The sequence below is a fragment of the Somniosus microcephalus genome, chromosome 8 (assembly GCF_052327205.1).
Source record: "Somniosus microcephalus isolate GS21.2 chromosome 8, FLI_Smic_1.0, whole genome shotgun sequence".
Lineage (NCBI taxonomy): Eukaryota > Metazoa > Chordata > Chondrichthyes > Squaliformes > Somniosidae > Somniosus > Somniosus microcephalus.
Window position 1 is genome coordinate 72,190,213 of NC_140994.1, and position 25,591 is coordinate 72,215,803.

The 25,591-nt window shown below is 42.8% G+C and overlaps 1 protein-coding gene across 1 annotated transcript in view; it reads left to right on the top strand.

Annotated features, from left to right (window-relative positions):
- The window catches only part of sgms1b (sphingomyelin synthase 1b), a 94,989-nt gene extending 72,054 nt beyond the window's left edge, over positions 1 to 22,935 (top strand). Inside the window, exons 5-7 of the mRNA XM_085994877.1 lie at positions 14,756 to 14,909; positions 18,484 to 18,650; positions 21,099 to 22,935. Coding sequence (XP_085851003.1) covers positions 14,756 to 14,909; positions 18,484 to 18,650; positions 21,099 to 21,284 — 507 coding nt within the window. The 3' untranslated portion in view covers positions 21,285 to 22,935. The remainder of the gene's footprint in view (positions 1 to 14,755; positions 14,910 to 18,483; positions 18,651 to 21,098) is intronic.
- The last annotated feature ends 2,656 nt before the right edge of the window (positions 22,936 to 25,591 follow it).

Consider the following 25,591-nt stretch of genomic DNA (forward strand, 5'->3'; position numbering starts at 1 on the left):
AGGGGATCTCATGAAACTTATAAAATTCCAACAGGACTAGACAGACTAGATGCAGGAAGGCTGTTCCCGATGGCGGGGAAGTCCCGAACCAGGGGTCACAGTCTAAGGATAAGGGGTAAGCCATTTAGGACTGAGATGAGGAATTTCTTCACCCAGAGAGCGGTGAACCTGTGAAATTCTCTACCACAGAAGACAGTTGAGGCCAATTCATTAATTATATTCAAGAAGGAGTTAGATATATTTCTTAAGGCTAAGGGGATCAAGGGATATGGGGGGAAAGCAGGGACAGGGTACTGAATTTGGATGATCAGCCATGATCGCATTGAATGGCGGAGGAGGCTCGAGGGCACGAATGGCCTACTCCTGCTCCTATCTTCTATGTTTCTATGTTTACCCCCCTTAGCTATTTAAATGTGTTCCTCATTTGTCCCTGTAATAAATGGTATATTATATTTACCATTCTGGTTAGTTTTTACAGTGCTAGCTTACTGTGGGAGTGTTTCAGTTGGAATTAGAAAGATCCTGAACCATATCTCCAACCAATAACAATAAAATTGTATTTCTTGGCTATCCCAGGCACAATTCAAGTGGACTCGGGCAAGAATTCTCTATTGGCTCCTTGCTCTTCACTTGCCATTTTTGGGATTTCCTTGAAGTCATGGACAAAAATACATATACCCATATATGGGTGGCTGTATTGCAATGGTATGCAAATGATGGCAATGTGCCATCTGTGTTTTCCAGTCATTTGCACCATTGCAAGTGCCACCTGTTAATCTCTAGCTTCCAGCATTGCTATGGACGGTGGAGAGGACATTTAAATTTTAAAGAAAGAAAGAACTTGTGTTTATGGAGTGCCTTTTATGTTCACAGCCAATTAATTATTTTGGAGTGCAGTCCCTGTTATGTTGGCAAACGTAGCAGCCAATGTTGGTTCACAGCAAAGCCCCACAAACAGCAACGAGATAAATGACCAGTTAATCTCTCTTTAGTGGTGTTGGGCAGGATACTGGGAGAATTCCCCTGCTCGTTTTAAACAATGCACTGATTGTTTACATTCATCTGATCAGGCAGGCAGTCAGGGCATTAGTTTAACATCTTATCCTAAAGACAGCACTTTTGACAATGCAGTACTGAACTGAAGTATCTCACTCTTATCATTGGAAAGACATCCCTGAGCGTTTTACTGAGCAAAGATTGAAATGGACACTGGCAAGGAAAATAATAAGTAGAATGGAGTTAAGAGCAGTTGAAAAAGTCTGTAGCAGGCTTTTGAATGCAGGGAGAGAGATAACACTGAAGGATTGCAAGAGGTAGTTCCAGGGGGTAAGGGTGTGGTGGCTGAAAGAGCGGCCACCAGTAGTGGAGTGAAGAGGATAGGGGACACTGAGTAGACCAATGTCCGAGGAGGTAAATGTGCGAGTAGGGCTAAGGCTGAAGGAGGTCGCCAAGATGGGTTGGGGCAAGGCCATGGGGGCACTTTAATAATAATAATCAACTTTATTGTCATTGTTAGTGCACAAGTGCAGTACAACGAAATGTAAGCTTGCGGCTCCCGAGAGTGTACATTTTGATTAAGACATTTAACATACATTTGGCTTGTAACATAAACATAAACACAATCTCAGCCCCTGCCGTGTTTTCACTATCCCCTCTGACCTTCCCCTCTCTGACCCCGAACGTTCAGTCCTCAACAAAGGCCTGAGCTTCATCCCCTTACGCCCCCATCTGAATGAATTTCGAGCTCGGCACAATGCTGAGCTCTTCTTCCGTCGCCTTCGTCTCCGTGCCCACTTCTTTGGCCAGGAGTCTTCCCCCCGCACGGCTGATCCTTTCTCCCGCTTTCTAAATTCTCGTTCTACTTGGACCCCTCCCTCTGGCCTTCTACCCTCTCTAGATCTTTTCATTGCTAACTGCCGACGTGACATCGGCTGTCTCCATTTCTCTGCTCCCCTTACTCACTCCAACCTAACTCCCTCTGAACTTGCAGCACTCCATTCTCTCCGATCCAACCCTAACATTATCATTAAACCTGCTGATAAGGGTGGTGCTGTTGTTGTTTGGCGAACCGACCTCTACCGTGCAGAAGCTGAACGCCAACTTTCCAACACCACCTCCTACCTCCGCCTGGACCATGAGCCCACTAGCAAACATCAGGCCATTGTTTCCAAGTGTGTCACTGACCTCATCTCCTCCGGAGATCTTCCCTCCATGGCCGCCAACCTCCTAGTCCCCCAACCTCGCACAGCCCGCTTCTACCTCCTTCCCAAGGTCCACAAACAGGACTGCCCTGCTAGACCCATCGTTTCAGCCTGTTCTTGCCCCACGGAACTTATCTCTTCCTATCTCGACTCTTTTTTTCTCCCCTTGTCCAGTCTCTTCCCACCTACATTCGCGACTCTTCCGACGCCCTCCGTCACTTTAACAGTTTCCAGTTTCCTGGCCCCAACCGCCTCCTTTTCACCATGGACGTACAATCCCTCTACACCTCCATCCCCCACCAGGATGGCCTTCGGGCGCTCTGTTTCTTCCTTGAACAGAGGCCCAACCAGGCCCCATCCACTACCACCCTCCTCCGCCTGGCTGAACTTGTTCTCACATTGAACAACTTCTCCTTTGACTCCACTCACTTCCTCCAAATTAAAGGTGTTGCTATGGGAACCCGCATGGGCCCTAGCTATGCCTGCCTGTTCATGGGATATGTGGAACATTCTTTGTTCCAGTCCTACTCAGGTCCCCTCCCTCACCTTTTTTTCCGGTACATCGATGACTGTATTGGTGCCATTTCCTGCTCTCACCCTGAACTAGATAAGTTCATTCACTTTACTTCCAATTTCCACCCTGCCCTCACCTTCACATGTTCCATCTCTGACTCTTCACTTCCCTTCCTTGACTTCTCCATCTCCATTTCTGGCGATCGGCTTTCAACAAACATCCACTACAAGCCCACCGACTCCCACAGCTACCTGGACTACACTTCCTCCCACCCCGCTTCCTGTAAGGACTGTCTTCCATTCTCCCAGTTTCTCCGTCTCCGCCGCGTCTGTTCTGACGATGCCACCTTCCATACTAGTGCTTCTGACATGTCTTCCTTTTTCCTCAACCGAGGATTCCCCTCTACCGTGGTTGACACGGCCCTTGACCGTGTCCGTTCTATTTCCCGCACTTCTACACTTTCACCCCTGCCCCTCCCTCCCAGAACCACGATAGGGTTCCCCTTGTCCTCACCTTTCACCCCACCAGCCTCCACATTGAACGGATCATCCTCCGCCATTTCCGCCACCTCCAACGTGATCCCACCACCAAACACATCTTCCCCTCACCTCCCCTTTCAGCATTCCGAAGGGACCGCTCCCTCCGCGACACCCTGGTCCACTCCTCAATCACCCCCAACAGCCCTGCTCCTTCACCTGGCACCTTCCCGTGCAAGCGCAGGAGATGCAACACATGCCCTTTTACCTCCTCCCTTCCCACTGTCCAGGGCTCCAAACACCCCTTCCAGGTGAAACAGCATTTTACTTGTACTTCTTGCAATTTAATATACTGTATTCGCTGCTCACGATGCGGTCTCCTCTACATTGGGGAGACCAAACGCAGATTGGGCGACCGCTTTGCGGAACACCTCCGTTCAGTCCGTACGGGTGACCCTGAGCTTCCGGTTGCCTGTCACTTTAATTCACCGCTTCACTCCCACTCTGATCTCTCTGTCCTCGGGCTATTGCATTCACACACACACAGAAACCCCACAGTGCAGATAGAGGCCATTTCGGCCCATCGAGCCTGCACCGACACATATCCCACCCGATCCCTGTAACCCCTACACCAACACGTAACCCCACGTATTTAATCCCCCTAACACTAAGGGTCAATTTATCATAGCCAATCAACCTAACCCGCACATCTTTGGACTGTGGGAGGAAACCGGAGCACCCGGAGAAAACCCACGCAAACACGGGGAGAATGTGCAAACTCCACACAGACAGTCGCCCGAGGCCGGATTCGAACCCGGGTCTCTGGCGCTGTGAGGCAACAGTGCTAACCACTATGCCACCGTGCTGCCCTTGTTGTTCCAATGAAGCTCAACGTAAGCTCGAGGAACAGCACCTCATCTTTCGATTGGGCACTTCAACAATTTCAGATAATTATCCCTGCCCCCATTTTTCATGCAAATAGGAATGGCAAAAATCATACTGCAACATTTTATCTTTCCTGCCTCTCAAAAGTACAGGATGTTCTTTCTACTCCTTCCTCCCCTCCCCCCTCCCCCCCCCCCCCCCCCCTGTCTCTGCACCTGCTTAATATCTGTTACATCTCCAGCTTTTTCCAGTTCTGATGAAGGGTCCCAGACCTGAAACGTTAACTCTGTTTCTCTCTCTCCACGGATGCTGCCTGGCCTGCTGAGTATTTCCAGCATTTTCTGTTGTTATTTCAGATTTCCAGCATCCGCAGTATTGTACAATTATAAACATAATAAAGTGCATTGACAGATGTGCAGGCTTTAGAGTTTATTGGCAGAGTTCAGTAGGATGACAGCCCTGGGAAAGAAGCTGTTCCTAAATCTGGTCGTGCGGGTGCAAATGCATCTGTAGCGCCTCCCAGATGGCAGGGGGGGCGAACAAACTGTGGCTGGGGTGGGTAGGGTCTTTAATGATGGTCATTAAAATTTAAAGTTAAGTTAAATATTTTGAAATTGATTTGTAGGCTACACAGGAAGCTAGTGAGAGCTGGTATAGTGGAGTGCTGGGCGTTGAGTTTGTGATGGCACTCTTGCTTCTAAGTCAGGTTATTCTCATCCCAATCCAGAGATTTGAGCATATAATCTGGGCTGACACTTTAAGTGCTGAGGGAGTGCTGTTGGAGATGCTGTTTTATGGATGAGGTGTTAAAAGGTAGACATAAAAGATCGAATAGCATTAATTGCAGAAGAAGAGTCACCTTTCAAACATTTATCCCTCAATCAACACCATCAAAACAGATTGTCTGTCTGGTCATTTATCTTGTGTGCAAATTGTCTGCCAATTTTGTCTAAAGTCCAACAGTGACTTCACTTCAAAAGTGCTTCAGTGACCATGAGGTGCTTTGGGACACCTTGATTACATGAAAGGCACAACATGGATGCAAGTTTGTTCATTCTTTTGAGTTGTAATTTGTGGAGGGTGGAAGCGGGGAGGTCAGCTGGAATGCATTAAAGAAATTGGGCCTCAGTGTAATAAGTGTGGATTAGCATCTTGGTGCCTATGGGGGAGGATTGGGGCTGAGATGGGCAATGTTTTAAAGGTGGAAGAGGTGGTCTTGGTGAAGAAGCAGATAAGGGCTAGGAAAGTCGGCTCAGAATTTAGTAATATGGCTAGGTTTCACACCACTGGACTTGGCCAGAGGTGGCTGTCATGTATTGATTGCGAGTTTGACACCAGTCAATACGGTAATGTAATGTGCGAGTTTAACACCAGTTAATATGGTAATGTAATGTGCATTGCATTATGGGACTTACCCGGGAAAACGGCAGTCAGCCATTTTACACAATAAAGAGAACATCGTAGTTATAAGCCTTTCTGCCTGATTCTATGCTTTAATGCGTTCATACAACATTGGCGACGAGGATAACGAACGGAATCATTTTAGATAGGTAGTTGCCCAAGTTTTAGTTAGCTAAGATGGAGAAGACCGGCATTCAAAATTTTGCATGCTTCGCCGAGCCAGCCACGTTGGGTCCAAGATGGACGAGGTGGTTAACGTCTTTTGAGCTTTATGCTGACGGCAAAGGACTCCTTATCGATGATACCTCTACAGCTGCCACAAAGCAGAGAAGAGCAGCTCTACTTCTACACCTAGCAGGACCAGATGTCCAGGATATCTTTTCGACTCTGCCGGACACAGGAGAACCAGCAGACTACACGGCGGCGGTTAGTGCTTTGAATCACTACTTTGTGCCCCAGGTCAACGCAGCATTTGCTAGACAGACTTTTCATAAGTTGTCCCAGAAGACAGGTGAGACTGTGCAACAATTTGCTACTCGCTTGCGGCAGGCTGCTAAAGACTGTGCTTTTGGGGGGGATGCGGATAATCAAATAAGAGACGCTATCCTGAGTAGGTGCACGTCAGCCTATGTGCGGAGGAAATTGCTAGAGGAAGGGCAAGGTCTAACGCTCGCCCGCACGTTACAATTGGCCTCACAATGTGAAAACGTCGAGGAGCAGATGTCAGCCATGTCATGTACAGAGAAGGCGGAGACAGATACTGTTCGTCGTGTTACACAGAAAAGAGGGTATTATGCGAAAAGCTCGAACACATGAAGTGTCAGTCTCATGTCCCTAAGACAGAGAGAAAGTTATTCTCTTATGCTTCTAGCTGACCACTGTCAGTTAAAGGCGTATTCACATGTGGGATTACAATAGGTAAGAGAACTAAGCAGGCAGAGTTCATTGTGGTTAAAGGCCATGGGGAGCCGTTGCTAGGAAGGGAGATGGCCATGAAACTGGGAGTTTTAAAAATAGGCGCAGATGTCTCAGCTGTGGTAGATGTAAGACAGCTACTAGAACAGCGGTATCCAAAGGTGTTCCAGGGAGTAGGAAGGCTGAACACAAAACAGATCAGTTTGTATATCGACCCACAAGTGAAGCCTGTGGCCCAGCCACTTGGGCGTATACCATTCAACTTAAGGGGGGCAGTAGAGGCCAAATTAAAACAATTGTGGGACATGGACATTATCGAACCTGTAACTGGTCCCACCCCATGGGTAAATCCTGTGGTTATTGTACCAAAAGTGGATAAGGATGTAAGGTTATGCCTAGACATGAGACGAGCAAACCAGGCAATAGTGAGGGAACGATATCCAATCCCCACCGTTGATGAGATACTCCAAGGTATGAACGGCTCGACGGTGTTTAGTAAGCTAGACCTGAAATGGGGTTATCACCAGCTAGAACTGACCCCTGAGTCACGAGAAATCACAACGTTTGCAGTACATAACGGAGTATACAGGTACAAGAGGCTGATATTCGGTGTATCTTCAGCTAGTGAGCAATATCAGCACGAGATAGCTAATGCCTTAGCTGGAATAGAGGGTGTTGAAAACATCTCAGACGACATTATCGTGCATGCACACGACCAGGAAACGCACGACAGACGCCTGCACGCTGTCATGACCAGACTAATGGAAAGTGGACTGACACTAAACTCAGAAGTGCCAATTCAACATGGACCGATTGATTTTCATGGGACTCCTGTTGTCTGAAAAGGGCATCGGACCAACTGCGGAGAGAGTGCGAGCGGTGGCAGAAGCTCAGGAACCAGAGAATGCTACAGAGGTGAGGAGTTTCTTGGGACTCGTTGGGTACAGTAGCAGATTCATCCCGCAGTTTGCAACGCTATCGGAGCCACTGCGACGCCTGACGAGAAAAGACACGCCATTTAAATTTGGATCACAACAGAGACAGTCATTCAGTGCACTCAAGGAAGAGTTGGCCAGAGCTGGCACTTTAGCATATTTTGATAAGGACGCACCAACCAAGGTGATAGCAGATGCCAGTCCTGTAGGTTTAGGCGCAGTACTAGTTCAGGACCAACAGGGACAAGAGGTGCCAATATGCTATGTAAGTCGTAGTTTAACAGACTGTGAGAGGAAATACTCTCAAACAGAATACTCTCTTACTTGGCTCTTGTATGGGCTTGCGAGAGGCTGCATCCATATGTGTATGGCCGAAAATTTAACTTGGTAACTGACCATAAGCCATTACAAGTGATATACGGCCCACACTCTAAACCCTGTGCCCGTATAGAGAGATGGGTACTTAGATTGCAGCTGTACGATTTTAAGGTGATACACATTCCAGGCAAGCAAAACATTGCAGACCCACTGTCACGATTGCTGGGGGAGACAGCAAAACAGGAGAGACATTCTCATGGCTCAGATGAATATGTGAGATTTGTAGCTGTGAGTGCGACACCAAAAGCACTCACTACCAGAGAGGTAGAGGAAGCCTCTGCTACCGACCCAGCGCTGATTGAGGTACGGAAGGCAATCACAAACGGATATTTTGAGAACTGTAAAGCTTATGCAGCAATTGCAAATGAGCTGTGCGTAGTGGGGTACCTAGTTCTTTGGGGAACACGCATCGTGCTACCCACAGTGTTACACGCACGAGCCCTGGTGTTAGCACATGAAGGACACTTGGGAATAGTTGGAACAAAGCAATATTTCAGAACCAAGGTTTGGTGGCCTGGCATGGACAAGGCAGCTGAAAAACACTGTAGAGCGTGCCATAGCTGTCAGATAGTAGCCAGACCCGACCCACCTGAACCGTTGAGACCAACACCATTACCGGAGGGCCCCTGGCAGGATGTAGCTATAGACTTACTGGGACCCTTGCCATCCAACTACTCCATTCTTGTGGTCGATTATTATAGTCGCTACTATGAATACGACATCATGACCTCCACAACAACAGAGAAGGTTATTGATAGTTTAGAGTCAATCTTCAGCCGTCATGGTTTGCCAATCACCTGCAAATCTGATAATGGTCCCCAATTCAGATCTGAATTATTCAAAGAATACTGTGAAAACAACAGGGTCAAACACCTGAAAACGACAGCAAAATCGGCTCAGGCTAACGGAGAGGTCGAGCGCCGGAATGCATCGCTGATGAAGAGAATCAGAATTGCTCAGTCAGAAGGACTAGATTGGAAATGTGAACATAGGAAATATGTGACTGTGTACAGGAGCATTGACCATGCCACGACAGGAAAGAGCCCGGCAGAGCTGCTCTTTAAACGGAAAATGAGAGGAAAGCTGCCAGACATCAGAGTCGCGCGCAGACATGGAAGTACGTGACCGGGACGCAGAACAAAAAGGCAAGTCCAAACTGTACGCAGATGAACAGCGGAGAACACAATACTCGGAGGTGGAAGTTGGCGACACGGTGCTGGTACGGCAGGACAAAGTGGACAAGTTCACCACTCCTTTTTAATGCCACACCCCACAAAGTTTTGAGTAAAACAGGGAGTCAAGTAGTAGTAGAATCTCCAGACGGAGCACGCTACTCGAGAAACACTACGTTTGTGAAGAAATACAGAACCAATGGACCAAAGGAGACACTCCATGAGCAGGAGGAAACACAAGGGACTGAGGACAGCATAGTAGACCCTGACACACATACCACTGTGACACAGGCAATACCCACTGACACCAACATGTCAGACATACCCAATACAGCCAGACCTCAAAGGGTTAAAGGAAACCCCAAAGACTGTCTGATTATGTCACAACATAAACTCTGCAAGAACTGCATGGGTGATGTTAAATGTTTAAACCTGGGAATTATTTAGTTCTGTGGTAAGACACAAGTTTGTAAAAAGTTTATAAACCAAATAAGTTGTGCAGTGTTATTGTAAGCAACTGTTTGTAAACTGCAAGTTTGTTTCCAAGGAAAAGGGGGATGTCGTGTATTGATTGCGAGTTTGACACCAATCAATACGGTAATGTAATGTGCATTGCATTATGGGAATTACCCGGGAAAACGGCAGTCAGCCATTTTACACAATGAAGCGAACATTGTAGTTATAAGCCTGTCTGCCTGAATCTATGCTTTAATGTGTTCATACAACAGTGGCCGTTGGGAAGGTTGATATTAAAAGCAGAGAAACGTAGGAGCCAACAGGGAACCGAAATACTAGCTTTATTTTTGCCTACATAAAGCTGGAGACTTTTATTCATTCATGACTTAATGTTGGATAGGCAGTTGAAGAGTTCAGCAACAGCCTTGGGATCAAAAGGGGAGGTAGGAAGTAAAATTGTGCGACATCAGCATACATCTAGAACCTGATCCAAGAGGCTGTTGCAAAGACAATCGAGGGATGGGTTTAAGGATGGAACCCTGGGATATACCAGTGGTGGTTGTACTAGCAAAGGGAGGAGAAATCATTGAAGGAAATGTAGCTTGTCATTGGTGTGAATGAATAAATACCATGTGTTGGAAAAGAAGCTAGTATATGAGTACCACAAAGTGGCTAATCTACTGGTTCCACATATTTCCATCTTGGAGGAAATTATATCTACCTGTCAGTGTTGGAAACTTAGCACCCTTAATGGCACATACTTAGCAGCTAGTGAGCTTGCTCAAAAGCAGGACCAACAGAATAGCCACATAATTATTGGCCAGTGAAAATATGTTAAAGCATCACCTATATTTGAAAGGTTACATGATCACTGTTGTCAATTAGATTCCTAGAAAGTGATGCTAAGATTTGGAAAGGTTGCATGATTATGATGATGAGATTGCACAAAAGGGACATGCACCCATTTTAATATGCACAATAATAGAGATTGAGTCCCTTGAATTCCTTTAAATTTGTTCTTTGGATGCCTAACAAGGCTGCACTTATTGCCAGCCCCTTGTTGCTCCGAGAAGGTGGTTGTGGGCCTCCTTGAGTAACTATTTGTTTATGCAACTGAGTGGCTTGTTAGGCCATTTTAGAGGGCATAAAGATTCAACCACATAGCGCACAGCGCCAGGGACCCGGGTTCGAATCCGGCCTCAGGTGACTGTCTGTGTGGAGTTTGCACATTCTCCCCGTGTTTGCGTGGGTTTCCTCCGGGTGCTCCGGTTTCCTCCCACAGTCCAAAGATGTGCGGGTTAGGTTGATTGGCTATGATAAATTGACCCTTAGTGTTAGGGGGATTAAATACGTGGGGTTACGTGTTGGTGTAGGGGTTACGGGGATCGGGTGGGATATGTGTCGGTGCAGGCTCGATGGGCCGAAATGGCCTCTATCTGCACTGTGGGGTTTCTGTGATTCTGTGATAGACCAGATTAGGTTCCCTTCCCTGAAGGACATCCGCTAGTTTGGCAGCTTTCATGGTCATTTTTCTTTTTTCTACAAATTGCCTGATTTATGGAAGTCAGTTTTCATAGTGGGATTTGAACTTATAACCTTTTGAGTTGTTTGTCCAATACTGTAACCAGTACACTACATATTTCCCTTATTCCAGAACCATGCAAGTACAAACAGGAACATTGTGGGGTCCACTTCTTGTACATTCTGTCATATGGTGAGAAATGGAACACGTTAGGATCTGGATAAAGGGCTTTAATCTAACCAATACAGTTTCAAAAGATATGACCAGTCTAGTCAGTCAGTTTAAATTCCCATTGGGATGACCTGCTGTCGTCTCCTCTCAAAAACTACAAATTTATTTCTTAGTGAATGTCTGCAGAACTTTTCCACCCCAAGGTTCTTTTAGGACGAACCAAGAATATTATGTTGGTTTGGAGTAAATTGCCATTATACCAAGGGCATATCTTGGGCATGTCATATGAATATCTGTACCCTGATTGAATTATTTCTGTATATTAAGTGTATGCTAAACATACGTTGGATTTATTTCCATTTTTGAGGTGTGCATTTAAAAAAAAATCAAAACTATTTTTGGTAATGTAGCCAAGCTGTTTCAGTATAGCTACAACACTGGCATCTACTTGACAAAGTGGAACATTGCCAAGGTATGTCCTGTCCACAAAAAGCAGGACAAATCCAATCCGGCCAATTACCGTTCCAACAGTCTACTGTCAATCATCAGCAAAGTGATGGAATGTGTCGTCGACAGTGCTATCAAGTGACATTTACTCACCAAGCACCTGCTCGCCGATGCTCAGTTTGGGTTCTGCCAGGACCACTCCGCTCTAGACCTCATTACAACCTTCGTCCAAACATGGACAAAAGAGTTGAATTCCAGAGGTGTGGTGAGAGTGACTGCCCTTGACATCAAGGCAGCATTTGACTGAGTGTGGCATTGAGGAGCCCTAATATAATTGAAGTCAATGGGAATCGAGTTGCGGGGGGGGAGGGGAGGGGAAGCGGCGGGGTAAACACTCCACTGGCTGGAGTCATACCTAGCACAAAGGAAGGTGGTTGTTGGAGACCAATCATCTCAGCCCTAGGACATCGCTGCAGGAGTTCCTCAGGGCAGTGTCCTAGACCCAAGCATCTTCAGCTGCTTCATCAATGAAATTCCCTCCGACCATAAGGTCAGAAGTGGGAATGTTCGCTGATGGTTGCACAGTGTTCAGTTCCATTGGCTACTCCTCAGATAATGAAGCAGTCTGTGCCCGCATGCAGCAAGACCTGGACAACATTCAGGCTTGGGCTGATACGTGGCAAGTAACATTTGTGCCAGACAATGACCACCTCCAACAAGAGAGAATCTACCCACCTCCCCTTGACATTCAATGGCATTACCATCGTCAAATCCCCCACCATCAACATCCTGGGGGGACACCATTGACCAGAAAGTTAACTGGACCAGCCCCATAAATACTGTGACTGCAAGAGCAGGTCAGAGACTGGGTATTCTGCAGCGAGTGTCTCACCTCCTGACTCCCCAAAGCCTTTCCACCAACTACAAGGCACAAGTCCAGGAGTGTGATGGAGCTGCACTCATCCAGGTAAGCGGACAGTATTCCAACAACACTCAAGAAGCTCGACACCATCCAGGACAAATCAGCCTGCTTGTTTGGCACCCCATCCACCACCTTAAACATTCATTTTCTCCACCACTAGCATACCGTGGCTGCAGTGTGTACCATCTACAAGATATACTGCAGTAACTCGCCAAGGCTTCTTCGGTAGCACCTCCCAAACCCGCGACCTCTACCACCTAGAAGGACAAGGGCAGCAGGCGCATGGGAACACCACCACCTCAAAGGCCCCCTCCAAGTCGCACACCATCCTGACATGGAAATATACTGCCATTCCTTCATCGTAGCTAGGTCAAAATCTTTGAACTCCCTAACAGCACTGTGGGAGAACCTTCACAAGGACTGTAGCGGTTGAAGAAGGCGGCTCACTATCACCTTCTCAAGGGGAACTAGGGATGGGCAATAAATGTTGGCGTTGCCAGTGATGCCCACATCCCATGAATGAATTCCGTGAATAAATTTTAAAAAAAATTGCACTGATCTACCCAGAAATTTGATTGACATGCCTTCATTTTCACCAAGGCCCACTGATTTTTGTAATTTAATTCCTTGGTCCCAGTACGAAACAGCATCATCAGTGGTCAAAATAAATTGGTGCCAGAGTAACAAGTATAAAAATTTGGATTGATTTAACTACTTTGGTGGATGTTTCAGATCCCAGTACATCTGAGGAGCATGTGAAAGCTGTTATAAAATATATTACCACATTGCTTTTTTAACCTGTGTAGATAGCCTGTCCTGTGTTGTAATGTGCAAATCAAACAAAAATTGGTTGATTTATTCCAGCAGAACCGATGTCACACATTCTGTTGAGACCAGTAGCTGAAAGGAGGAGTGATCAAGCACACTGTGCAAGGAAACTGTCTTTTGAGATGGTTTGCAAGGTTTACTATAGTCCATCTGATCACGTGTTGAGCCAATTGATTTTATAAGAATAAACAAAGCAGAGAACCTAAAATAAAAACAGTGGTGGAAATACTCAGCAGGTCAAGCAGCATATGTGGCGAGTGAAACAGAGTTAATGTTTCAGGTTGATGACCTTTTCGTCAGAACTAGTGAAAGGACATCAACCTGAAACATTCCCAGAAATTCGGGTCGGGGGCTTCCCGTGGGTGAAAGCCCCCGACCTGCATTTACCTAGCGCGACAGCAGTTGAGCTGTCGGGCCCCGTGGAATTCCGCTCCGGGGCCTGGCCTAGCTGCCGGTGCGCTGTGCTTGCGTGTCCCAGGGGCGTAGTTAAAGTGCGATGCGTCCCCTGGGATCACGTGAGCCATGGGCAGCCAATCGGAGGAGGGAAAAGCCCATTCATAAGATTGACGGGAAGACCTGTCTAAACTTATGAATACTACAGGCCTCAAAATAGCATTAAACCTTCAAATAAATTTTTTAAAAACATCACACTTTTTCAATAAACTACAAATTACATTAAATAACTATTTTAAACAATAATTTAAATTTTTGAAAAAAATAATTTTATAAAAAAACAGGGCTAAAAATAAACTTACCTTGCTTTAAAGCATTTAAAAAGAATAAACCTGTGGAAAAAATGTTTTAATTTTAATTAATTGACCACTTACCTTGTAAAAAGCAGGCCTTACGCCTGCTTTTTAAATGTGTAAATCCTACAGGCTTAACCTCGCGTGAAAACCTGCAACAAAAAAAACCTAAGTTCAAAGCGCACTCACAGCCTCCCCTGTGCGCGTGTTCGACCTCTGAACCCCTTCGTTCAGAGGATCGGAAGTGCCGGTTTCCCGCGCATGCGCAGTGCATGCAGGAAACCCGCACTTCCATTCGGCCTACGGCTGAGTACCCCGTGCGTACTCACCCATGGAGAGCCGAATTTCTGGGCCATTAACTTTGTTTCTCTCTCCACAGATGCTGCCTGACCTGCTGAGTATTTCCAGCATTTTCTGTTTTTATTTGATTTCCAGCATCTGCAGTATTTTGCTTTTGTGAAAGTAGAGAACCTACTACTGTACTGGGAAAGGATTGAGCTGAACTAAACGTCCTGGTTGTCATTAGCAGTTGTTAACTTCTACACAATCATGTCGGCTTTATGGTCCAGTTGCTGATTATTGTCCTGGAGAGTGCCCCTTTAAACTCTCAAAATGTGTTTTTCATTGGAGATAAATTATTGTACACAGCAGTGAAAATATTGTGGTCCAAAGCAGCCTATTGCAAGAACCATGTTGCTTTAAATTTTCCATGTTTAAGATTTGATTATTCCGAGTAATTTTATTTCAGTTTGATTTAAGACATTGTTTTTCTTTCTCATTTTGCAGCTGTTTGGAGATGTGGAAGCACAGTTTAGGAGAATTATGAAGATGATAGCTGGAGGTGGGCTGTCAATCACAGGAGCGCACACCATGTGTGGAGACTACCTGTACAGTGGCCACACTGTTATGCTAACGCTCACCTACTTATTTATCAAAGAGTGTAAGTTTCCTCCTTTCTAAAAATTTATGTTGACTATTTTTCTTTTTAAATTTTGAGTGTACTTTATCAAGGTACAGTTCATTGACCCTTCATGCCAAGCTAAGGGGCAGCAAAGTGATGGCTTTAAGACGTTGAAGGTTACACAGGACCATAGATTCAAGTGGTTCTGACATGTGTTTGCTTACAACAGGTTTAGATCCCAGGTGTGCTGGAATAAGGGAAGTTTTATACCCTGCATTCAGTGACGGGGTGAAATATTTCCTGATGTTGCAAGTCTGATTCAGTGCAGACTTCCCCAAGTATGTGTAACAGTAGAAGGTCAAAGGTCTCTGAAGAATACAAATAGTTATATGCTGACATCAGCGATTTTGCTACTCACTTTTTTTGCACATTAACCAAGTGCGATGTATCCCAATATAGAACAGGCTATTCACACATTTCAGTGGAAATCACTGCCATGCTAATGCTATAAAATCTGTAATGTGCCTCAAACTCCAATTTGGGAAAAGCGCTTCCTATTGCACCAGCCCTAACATTCCCACTTACTGCAGTTTACCCTTGTGGTCTCTGAACCTTGCAGCTTAGTGTCAGATATGCTGAATTTGAAGGTGGTCTAATAGCATAGATTCAGTGTCGGTCGGTTCTAGATTCAGGCCACACCAATTAAATTCATGTAGGATGCCTAAGAGGTTTGTAATTTGCGTGCAAATTAATTTAGGTCAAAGACAAAATGATGAGGCTCTAATCTTCTGTTACATTGATTTTGCCATTCCTAATTTTTTTTCTCCCCTTACCATTCTTGTGCATTGTACATTTATTGTATAATAAATATGCCACATTCTCATTTATTGGCTGACTTTGTGGCTCCTTTTTCAAATAGTTGTGGCGCATTAACATTTCCATCACTGGTTATTCTCTGGTACTAAGAGCAATTTAATGTAACCGTAGATTCTAAGTAGCACTTGCAACCTTTTTTCATTGAAGTGCTCATTTAGGACCTTACTCATTATTTTAATAAAATCACTGACACTTTAATTTTTTTCAAAACTTGCGTTTCTTTTTTTTAAAAAAAGGTCAGGACGATAAACCTAATGTCAAGTTTACTATTTTGGAAGCAGATCTCCAGACAGTTCTACTGCCCTAGAATGCATGTAATGTAGCAACGCAATAATATGTAGCTTGATTAAAGTCATGGTTTATAAAGTTGTTGAAAAGTGAATTTCCTTAATGTTATCCTTTATTGCTGCTCCCTGTATTTTTAAACTATTACTTTTCTCCAAACAAATCTTCATTAACTTAATTTTTGACAGTGAGGTTCTATTTTGAGATTCTGCTCAGACTGTTCTGAAGTTATACAAATTTTCCTTGTATTTTAATAATTTTCATGTATTGTTTTGTGGAAATACATGAATGAGAATATATCTAAGTGCAGAGATTATTTTAAAAATTCAGCACTCCCAATAGCTCAGTGTTTACGGGTACAAACTGTTATGATACTGAAACACACCAACATAACCGGTCCCAGATTTGATCCTGCTCTGTGCAGAAACGGTTGATTCAGAATGAGCAGTGGTGGCGGTGTTAGTTAGTCTCAGAGCCCCAGGCTAGAGTGGAGAAAAACTAATCATGATCAGGAGTATTCCATTGCTGCCTAGGCACCCATAAGGACAGTGGCCTCTCACCAAGAGATCAGAATGGCAACTATACCCCACTCCACGCTACTTTCTTTCCCTCCTGCTCACTCTGCTCCTCTTCCTCTCCAATTGTTGCGACTTTCTTGCTGACGCTCTTGTTTTTCCCTTTTCTCACTGTTGCCCAAACTTTATCTCCCACTGACTTGCCTTTCTTCTGTTTCTCTGTTCATGTTTCATTCCTCTTCTCTAACCAGCCAGCAAAGTCAATCCGTCATCTTTTTTCTGTGTAATGCATAGCTATCCACACACTTGTTGCCACAAGAGTGAAGAAAGAGAGGTTCCCAAGATTGTAGATGAGAGATTCTCTATTAAGAATTATTTATTGTAGGCTTTCAACGTCTTAGAACATTTTACTGGTAATTTTTAAAATGGGAAAATCAGAGCAATAAATAATATTTTCATTTGTAGGTTCCTTATGTTGAATGTCTCAAAGCACTTCACACAATTAATTACTTTTTGAAGTACACTGACTGTTGTGTAAGAAAATGCAGCAACCATTCTGCACCAGCAACTTTCCACAAACAATGTGATTAAAGATCAGTTAGTCTGTTGGTAGTATTAAGAAATGTTGGCCAGGGATAATTCCCTGCTGTTCTATGAATGGTGCCATGGGATTTTTAATGCCCACCTGAACTGCCAGTTTAACAGAAGGACAGCACCTCCAACATCGTAGTAATCACCTGGACTGCTGGCCCAGATTATGAGCTCAAATCTTAGTATGAAGCTTTTGACCAGAGGCGAGAGTAGTACTACCAACTGAGCCAAACTGATGCAAATGATGAACAGGAGGGGAAGGATGATGAAGCCCTGGGATACACGGGAAATGACTGCATAGGAGAACTGTTAAAGGAGTTGTAGTGACTGTGCTGGTATAGGTACGAATGGGACCGTATGATGCCATGTTATGGAAGTGGACCCACAGAGACGCATTGGAGGAATACTTGAGTGGGAATAGTGTTGAAGGTGGCAGATGGCTCAAGACAGACAAGGGGTACAGTGAGCTGTAAACGTAGTTACAGAGGATGTCATTGGCAACTTTAACCAGATTTGTCTGTTATGGGTGCTTTAGAAACCAGATTGAACAGATTTATTCCAAATCCACTGAGGAGTATATGTGAGAAAAATCTTCTGTAATTATGTAAATAACGAAAAAAAGCATTTTGGGGAGAGAGGGAAGAATAAATACATTTGGAGTAAATACTGGAAATCTACCATTGGAGGCAAGAAAAAAATGAGACTATAGTTTTGGAAAGGAATGAACAAAGTTGCTTGCGCCTTAAACTTTTTGAAGTGATAGAAGAATAGGATAAATCCTGTATCTTGAAGGATAAATCAAATTGTCAGTCATGTAATGTATTGGTTCAGTAAATTTGCTGTATTACAGCAATGGGCAAAATGGTGCTGTATTACAGCAATGGGCAAAATGGTGCTGTATTACAGCAATGGGCAAAATGGTGCTGCATTTATGCTGGTGTGGAACCCTGATAATCATTACAAATCAATCTAGATTTCAAACTACCAGTGAGCATTATCACTGCAGATCTTCTACTATAAAATAATAATTGTATTTACAAAAGTTAGCTTTCTGCAATTAGGTGGTGATGACGAGCACTGTTGAGAGTGAAAGGTAAATCAAACAGATATTGATGATACCAGACACGCTGGTTCATTATATACTATAAGTATTTACATTGTAAGCTGACATTTTTCATGTAATGAGATTTTTCAAGGTTTATAAAACTACATGTGTATATATGGATCACTTTAATTGCTAATTAAACTTCTTCCTATTCTGTGCTTAAATGCAAAGCTTCCACAGCTTAGGTTGCAGACCACCAACATTATAGTCAATGATAAGTTTCCATTTTTGTTTCTCTCAGATTCTCCAAAACGATGGTGGTGGTATCACTGGTCTTGCTGGATTCTCAGTATTGTTGGGGTTTTCTGCATTCTTTTGGCACATGACCACTACACTGTGGATGTAGTGGTGGCATATTATATCACTACACGTCTTTTTTGGTGGTACCATACCATGGCCAACCAGCAAGTAAGTCCCTGCTGTGGAATCAATATATTGATAGCATAGTTTGTTCTTGGAATATTTAAATAAAAGCTTAGCCTTGTATGTATTTTAAAATTGTCCCCTTTGAAATGCCTGTCTGTGTGGGTCAATCAAGGCTGCTTCTGGTTCCATCCCAGATCTGGCTAAATTGTACTATGCAGATCTCCAGTCTAGGAGAATCTGTGGGATGGTCACCTTTGTTTATACTTGCAGTTGTAAGCTGGAACAGACCTGAAATTGAAACGGTCCTGGTTTGGAACTTGCAGTATAAATGCCATACATCTGGTATAAGATGGCCTACTTTCCAGCCAAAAATCTTGAATAAATGTTTTTTCTTTTTTTTTAATCTATGACCCACGTATAACATGCATGATCAGTCACCTTAGCTCCCGCAGTGGGGAATTTTGATTTTAATGTGTCCTGACTCTTCCACATGCTGCTACCACTGCACACACGGAGGGGAAGTGGGAGAGTGAGAGCCAGAGAGAAGAGTGTGAGACCTGGAGGGATGTGAATAGCAGTGGAGAGTCCAGAATAGAGCGGCATCCAGTCCAGGAGCAGGTGAGCCTGCTCTCCCTGTAGTCTACCATATCATCTAGCACAGTGATTCACAATTAAGATGGCATTCGCTTTTCAATCCCTCCCTTATCAGTAACCTAAACTTCTAGTCTATGACATGATTATGTACAGTAGTATCTCTGGTGGAAAATTAAAATATGCAGCCACTCAAGGTTGGCCAGAATTTGAAGATCGTGTTTGGAGCAGTGAGAATGTGCCGGATTGTTCTTTCAGTGGATGACCCTGATTACCTTTTTCTAATGAGTGCCTGTTGTGGGATTATCTTTCATTTAGCCCTTTTCCTTACCAACTGTTTGTGATGAACTTACAAAATACAAAAAGTGAATATTTTGTGTTAAGTTATATTAAGGCTGTCTGTTTTCTTGTACACACAAGGAAACATCATAAATTCCTGTTTTCTCTTTCCTTTCCCCTCACCCTTCTGAGGACAGACAACCTCTTTAGCTGGGTTGAAGTGCCACTCCCTCTATCTGTGCAAAAGTATGTCACTTCATTTCATCATCTCTAAGATGGCTTGGTTGTGATTGAGAGTACACCATGGTGGGGTCAGGAGATTCACTGGGCTCCACCCTAAACACTCTCGTTGCTTTCAATGCAGTGACACATATTGGGATGTGGTTCTGGAGGTGTTTGTTGCACTCCAATACCTCATCAAGTTGGCCATCCTTCAGGTTTCATTACGGAGAGAGTGTTGGCGTGCATGCTCGCATTTCTAGCTGGAGTCTAGGAAACAGGAACCCGGTACCTCCCTGACATAAATTGTTGTGCCCCAACGGAGGTCAGCTAATTCAACAGACACTAAGCTTTAAACCTGGACTTCTCCCTGCTATGTGTGGCTTAGTTACTACCCTAGGAGGTTTATTCAGCCACTGGGCCATTCTATAGCCCTTTTAAAAATAACTAAAAGCATAGTTTATTTAAGTAACACAGTCTGTTAAAGTAATGCACGAGTTAAAGCTGACAACATTGTATAAATTCTATTGGTGCCACTACTACAGCGTCTGTAAGATTTTTGTACACTGTTTTATAAAACCCAAAATGCTGTTGTGCGCATTGAAATAAAGATGTGGCATGCTGTAGCTCCTAGCTACTTAACCAACTACTGCACACAGTGTGCACCAGCTGCTCTGCAGTTTCACTATGCTGACTTTTATTGCATTCTGATGTGGCATTTAATGCAAAATATTCACAGGCATTTACTTATGATTGGTTGATGTGATGAAACAACAGACTAGGAGTGTAATAGAATCTCAGCTGTACTTAAAATTTCAGTAGTAAATGCCTTGAATAGCAGATTCTAACACTAGCCGTTCTATAATTTCTATAAAAACACTGGGACTTCTGCGGATAATTAAAAATCATACTGTGGAACTTCTAATATCTGCCATTATGGAGAGTCCCCTCTTACTTTCCTGCCACTCCCCCAGTAGACAATAGAAATTGGCAGAATAGAGCCCCCAAAATGTTGTCGTTGCATACATGTCTAACGGTACTTTAGGCATGGGAATGAAAAATCGCGTCAATAAATATGATCTGATGTTGGTAACCAAGGAGATAAAATGCAAGTAACAAAAAAAATTATGTAATTCCGACGTCTCGTGCTTAGACTTTGTCCCACAAAAGTTCTGGTGTATGATCGGAAAGATGGTTAAGTGGGGTAAAATATTGGAAGTTCCAGTGTATTGTCAAGAGAATGTACTTGCAGTAAGAAAATTGTAAACTGCTAACCCAATGTTTTGTTGTCTTGCTGCATTCTCTCCATACACTTCACTCCTGAATTATAATGTATTTAGTTTTGGTAAATTGTTCCACAAGTATGATCTAATTAACATATTTATATTCCTGTCTTTTAAGGTATTAAAAGATCCCTCCAAGACTAATTTTCTATCCCAAGTGTGGTGGTATAAATTCTTTCGGTTTTTGGAAAGCAACGTTCAAGGCATTGTACCTCGTACATATCATTTGCCATTTTCCTGGTCATCCATATCACAGTTCTTCGGGAGAAAAGTTAAATACAGCAGATTAGTGACTGATACATAACACCAGATAATCTGAGGGACTGTACAAAGTGCTGAAAATTCCCCTTGAGCTGATGCCATAGTGAACTTTCTGCTAATTCATGTCTTGCAACATTCACTTTTACTTAAGTGTTCCAATTAACTGGTCAGCACTGTGATCTTTCCAAAGGACTATGTAGAACAAAAACGATCGACATGCACTGTATAATCTTCTTTTGTTAATTGTCTGTCTTTGGTATATGCCATAAACACAAAATCACGTTCAATTGTATTTGATATTAACTGCATCAGTGGCAATTGTGTCCTGTCTGCTAGTGTTTTCTTTAGCATATGTCTGCAAAGATGCCTGAGATAAATTGTATTTTTTCAATCAGAAATTCATCTTTAATAATCCTTGCCCCAAAGACTGGGCTTAAAGCCATTTTCCTAGAAATGTTTAGATATTAAAGATGGTTGGTGAATATAAGAATTGGGTTCTGTTTGCGAACAAACTCTTTGAATGTGGCAAAAGAAATTTTTAAGTGCAAAAATGTTTTATAACAATCATTCTTGTTATTTATGTTAAATGAATGTGGCAGTGCAAAAAACAAATCTACACAGCAGTTTTTCAAGTATTTAAAATACGGTTTGCATATAATGGTGGACACCAAAACACTCACATTATAGCAAGAATGAAATCAGCACTGGGTGAAATTTTGACCGATATTGTTTGTTTTCTAGTGCCTTTTCTTGTCCTGATTGTATGGTCAGTAGGTGGTCTCAGATATAGTATATGAAAACTCAAAAGCCTATATGTATGTTACCTTGAGTATTGAGTTAATAATTAACTGTTGCAGAATTGCAAAATGTAAGCTCAACCATGAGCATTCGGTTTTGTAGTTAAAGTTTGTGCACTCTTTATGTCTTGAATACTTTGAGATATGGGTGCAAAATAAAAGTAAATGGTAATATTCAATTCACTAACTGTGGGCATGTCCTGTTAGCTATATTACTGTACAGGTAAATTATTTTATTATATAAATGGGAAGTACAACACAGCAAATCTAACTGTTGGTTTTCAACTTCCTTTTTACAGATTTTGCATTTTTCTTAAATATCAAGTCATAACATGAAGGCAAAAAAATTGAATTTATGTGCAGAGGTTAATGTGCTAGCAAAGTATCCATGCTCCTCTGACCCATTAGTTGGTAAATCAGCTACAGAGATACTCTATTTCTATAAATTTTATTATATTTGTGCAAATAATGCATGTAGTCTTTAAATCTCACCCAAATCAGAAATCAAGTGAAAATGAAGTCTCTACTTGCCAATGTGAGAAATAGTTTTTTATTGCAAAATATATGATCTCCATTCTGTATTTTATGTGAAGAAAGTTCTTTTCTGTAGTTTTGTGAATACACGAGGTGATATTTGTATTGTAAAACAATTATGGTGAAGGATGGACAAATAAAAGCTTTAAATGTAAACATTTTCTTTTCCTGTTGTTTTACATGTTGTTAATACACCTTTAAATATAATTTAAAAATGTTTTTCTGGATTCTTTTTAAATTGAGATTCTCTCCACAAATTCTTTCTGCCTTATTTGTCAATTTAATTTTTCTGACTGGACCTTGCTTTCATGTGACCTTTGATGAGGAAAGGAGATGGGAATAAAATGGACCCGACTGAACATGTACCTGATTATTGACTGCTTTTTCATTCTCAACTCATAATGGCAATTATAAACTTTATCTAACAACACACTGTATTGGTGTTGGTTTCCCCTCCCACATCTGCAGGAAAAGGGGAATTATAATGGAGGTTTGGGATTCCCTACACAAGCATCAAATGTGCCAACTCAAAAGCTTTTCTTAAGAAAAAATGGCTTACTGGATTTCCACCAAACATTTATGTTTGTACTCTCCCTCTCTTCCCCCAATGCGTCAGCTGTGGCTCAGTGGGTAGCACTCTTATCTCGGAGTCAGAAGGTTGTGGATTCAAGTCCCACTCCAGAGACTTGAGCACAAAAATCGAGGCTGACACTCCAGTGCAGTACTGAGGGAGGGCTGCACTGTCAGAGGTGCCGTCTTTCAGATGAGATGTTAAACCTGCCCCCTCAGGTGGACGTAAAAGATCTTATGGCACTATTTCAAAGAAGAGCAGGGGAGTTATTCCTGGTGTCCTGGCCAATATTTATCCCTCAATCAACATCACTAAAACAGATTATCTGGTCATGATCACGTTGTTTGTGAAAGCTTGCTGTGTGCAAATTGGCTGCCACGTTTCCTACATTACAACAGTGACTACATGTTTCCTACATTACAACACTTCAAAAGTACTTAATTTGGCTTTAAAGCACTTTGGGATGGCTTGAAGTTGTGAAAGGTGCTATAAAAATGCAAGTCTTTCTATCATGCACTCATACAATGTTGCCAAGATTGGTGGGAGACCAGAGGATTGGGAAATGTTCTTTTAATTGGATAGCTGTACCAAAGAGCCAGCACAGGCGCGGTGGGCCGAATGGCCTCCTGTGCTGTATCATTCTATTTACACATGCGCGCTCTCTCTTGCGTGCGCACACATCCTGTGCTCATCTCTCTTTTTGTCTCAAGGGAGATGGTATCTCTGTGCAAATAAATAGTTATCTCATTCATTTAAAGACTTCATTTTGATTTTAACAATACGGCTGGTTGACTTTTTGTTAAAGGCTTTGAGCATAATTAATAAATTAACTCGTGAAAATAACAAATTTTCCAAAATACCCAAATGCTATTAAAACAAATACAGGAAACTCTTTATTATCCGGGACCGGCGTGGTGCCGGTTTATCAAAAAGTCCGGATTACAGAGAGGTATAGTTAAAAGGTACGAGAGCTCCGTACACAGCAACAAATCCAGGCTTCCCTGTTGCTTAGCAACATGTGCAGGAACTCTGGCCACAGACCAAGCGTCCCTGTTGCTTAGCAACAAGTGTAGGAGCCCCAGTTACACAGCCACAGATCCAGGAACTGCCACTAATATGAAGTAAAACTTACCTGAACCTACTCCTGAATTTTGCCGGTTAACAGAGTTTTCCGGTTATTTAGGTGCCGGTTAAAAGAGAGTTTCCTGTAATGTGAAAACACAAAAAATAGTTGACTTTTATAGTATCTCAAAATCACTACATATTTGTATGTCTCATTTAAGCAAGAGCTTTCATTTTGCGGTGAGATTTGTATGTCTGTACTTCTAACACTATTTTCATGAATGATTTCCACAGCAGCACTGCATATTTTGAAAAGAAATTTTTGTGTGTTGCTCAAACTTCTACTATCCTGGTGTTGGATTTAGGGAAGAAATCCTATTGGAATATTCCCTTCAAAGTTCCCTGTCATTGCTCGTTTTGATTATGTGCAAAGTGTTGTCAAGTCAAGACAACATTCAGTGAATTTTGCCTATTTTGCTTTTCCCACATTGGGCCTCCTTTCATCTCCCACCTCCCCTGCCCCTTCCTATTATGAGTTACCTTTGTGTACGTGATTTACTTGTGTTTTTATCATTCATGCTTGAGCATAGATTTAAAATTGCAAAATTTACAACACAGAAACAGGACCTGCGACCGAAGAGTGTTTATGCTCCATACGAGCTGTCTCCCACCCTGCTTCATCTAACCCTATCAACATAACCTTCTATTCCCTTCTCCCTTGGTATTTACTGAGCTTCCCCTTAAATGCATCTATTTTATTCACCTCAACCACTCCATATGATAGTGAGTTCCACATTTTCACCATTCTTGAGTAAAGAAGTTTCTCTTTAATTCCTTATTGGATTTATCGTGACTATCTTATATTTATGGTCCCTAGTTGTGGACTGCCCCACAAGTGGAAACATCTCTACGTCTACTCTGTCGATCCCTTTCATAATTTTAAAGATCTCTATCAGGCCACCTCTCAGTCTTTTTTCTAGAGAAAAGAGCCCCAGCCTGTTCAGTCTTCCCTGGTAGTTATACTCTCAGTTCTGATATTATCCTGGTAAATCTTTTTTGCACTTTCTCTCGTGTTTCTATATCCTTTCTGTAAAGTGGAGACCAGAACTGTGGACAGTGTTAAGTGTGGTCCAACCAAGGTTCTGTATAAGTTTAACATGACTTTGCTTTTGAATTCTATTGCTCTAGAAATAAACCCTATTGTTTTGTTGGTATTTTTGCTGGCTTTGTTAACTTATGTTGCTACTTTTAATGATTTGTGCACCTAGATCCCATTGCACCTCTACCCCATTTAGACTCTTATTTTCCAAAGAGTAGGTAGCCTTCTTATTCCTCTTACCAAAATGCATCACCTCACACTTATTTATATTAAAATGAATTTGCCAC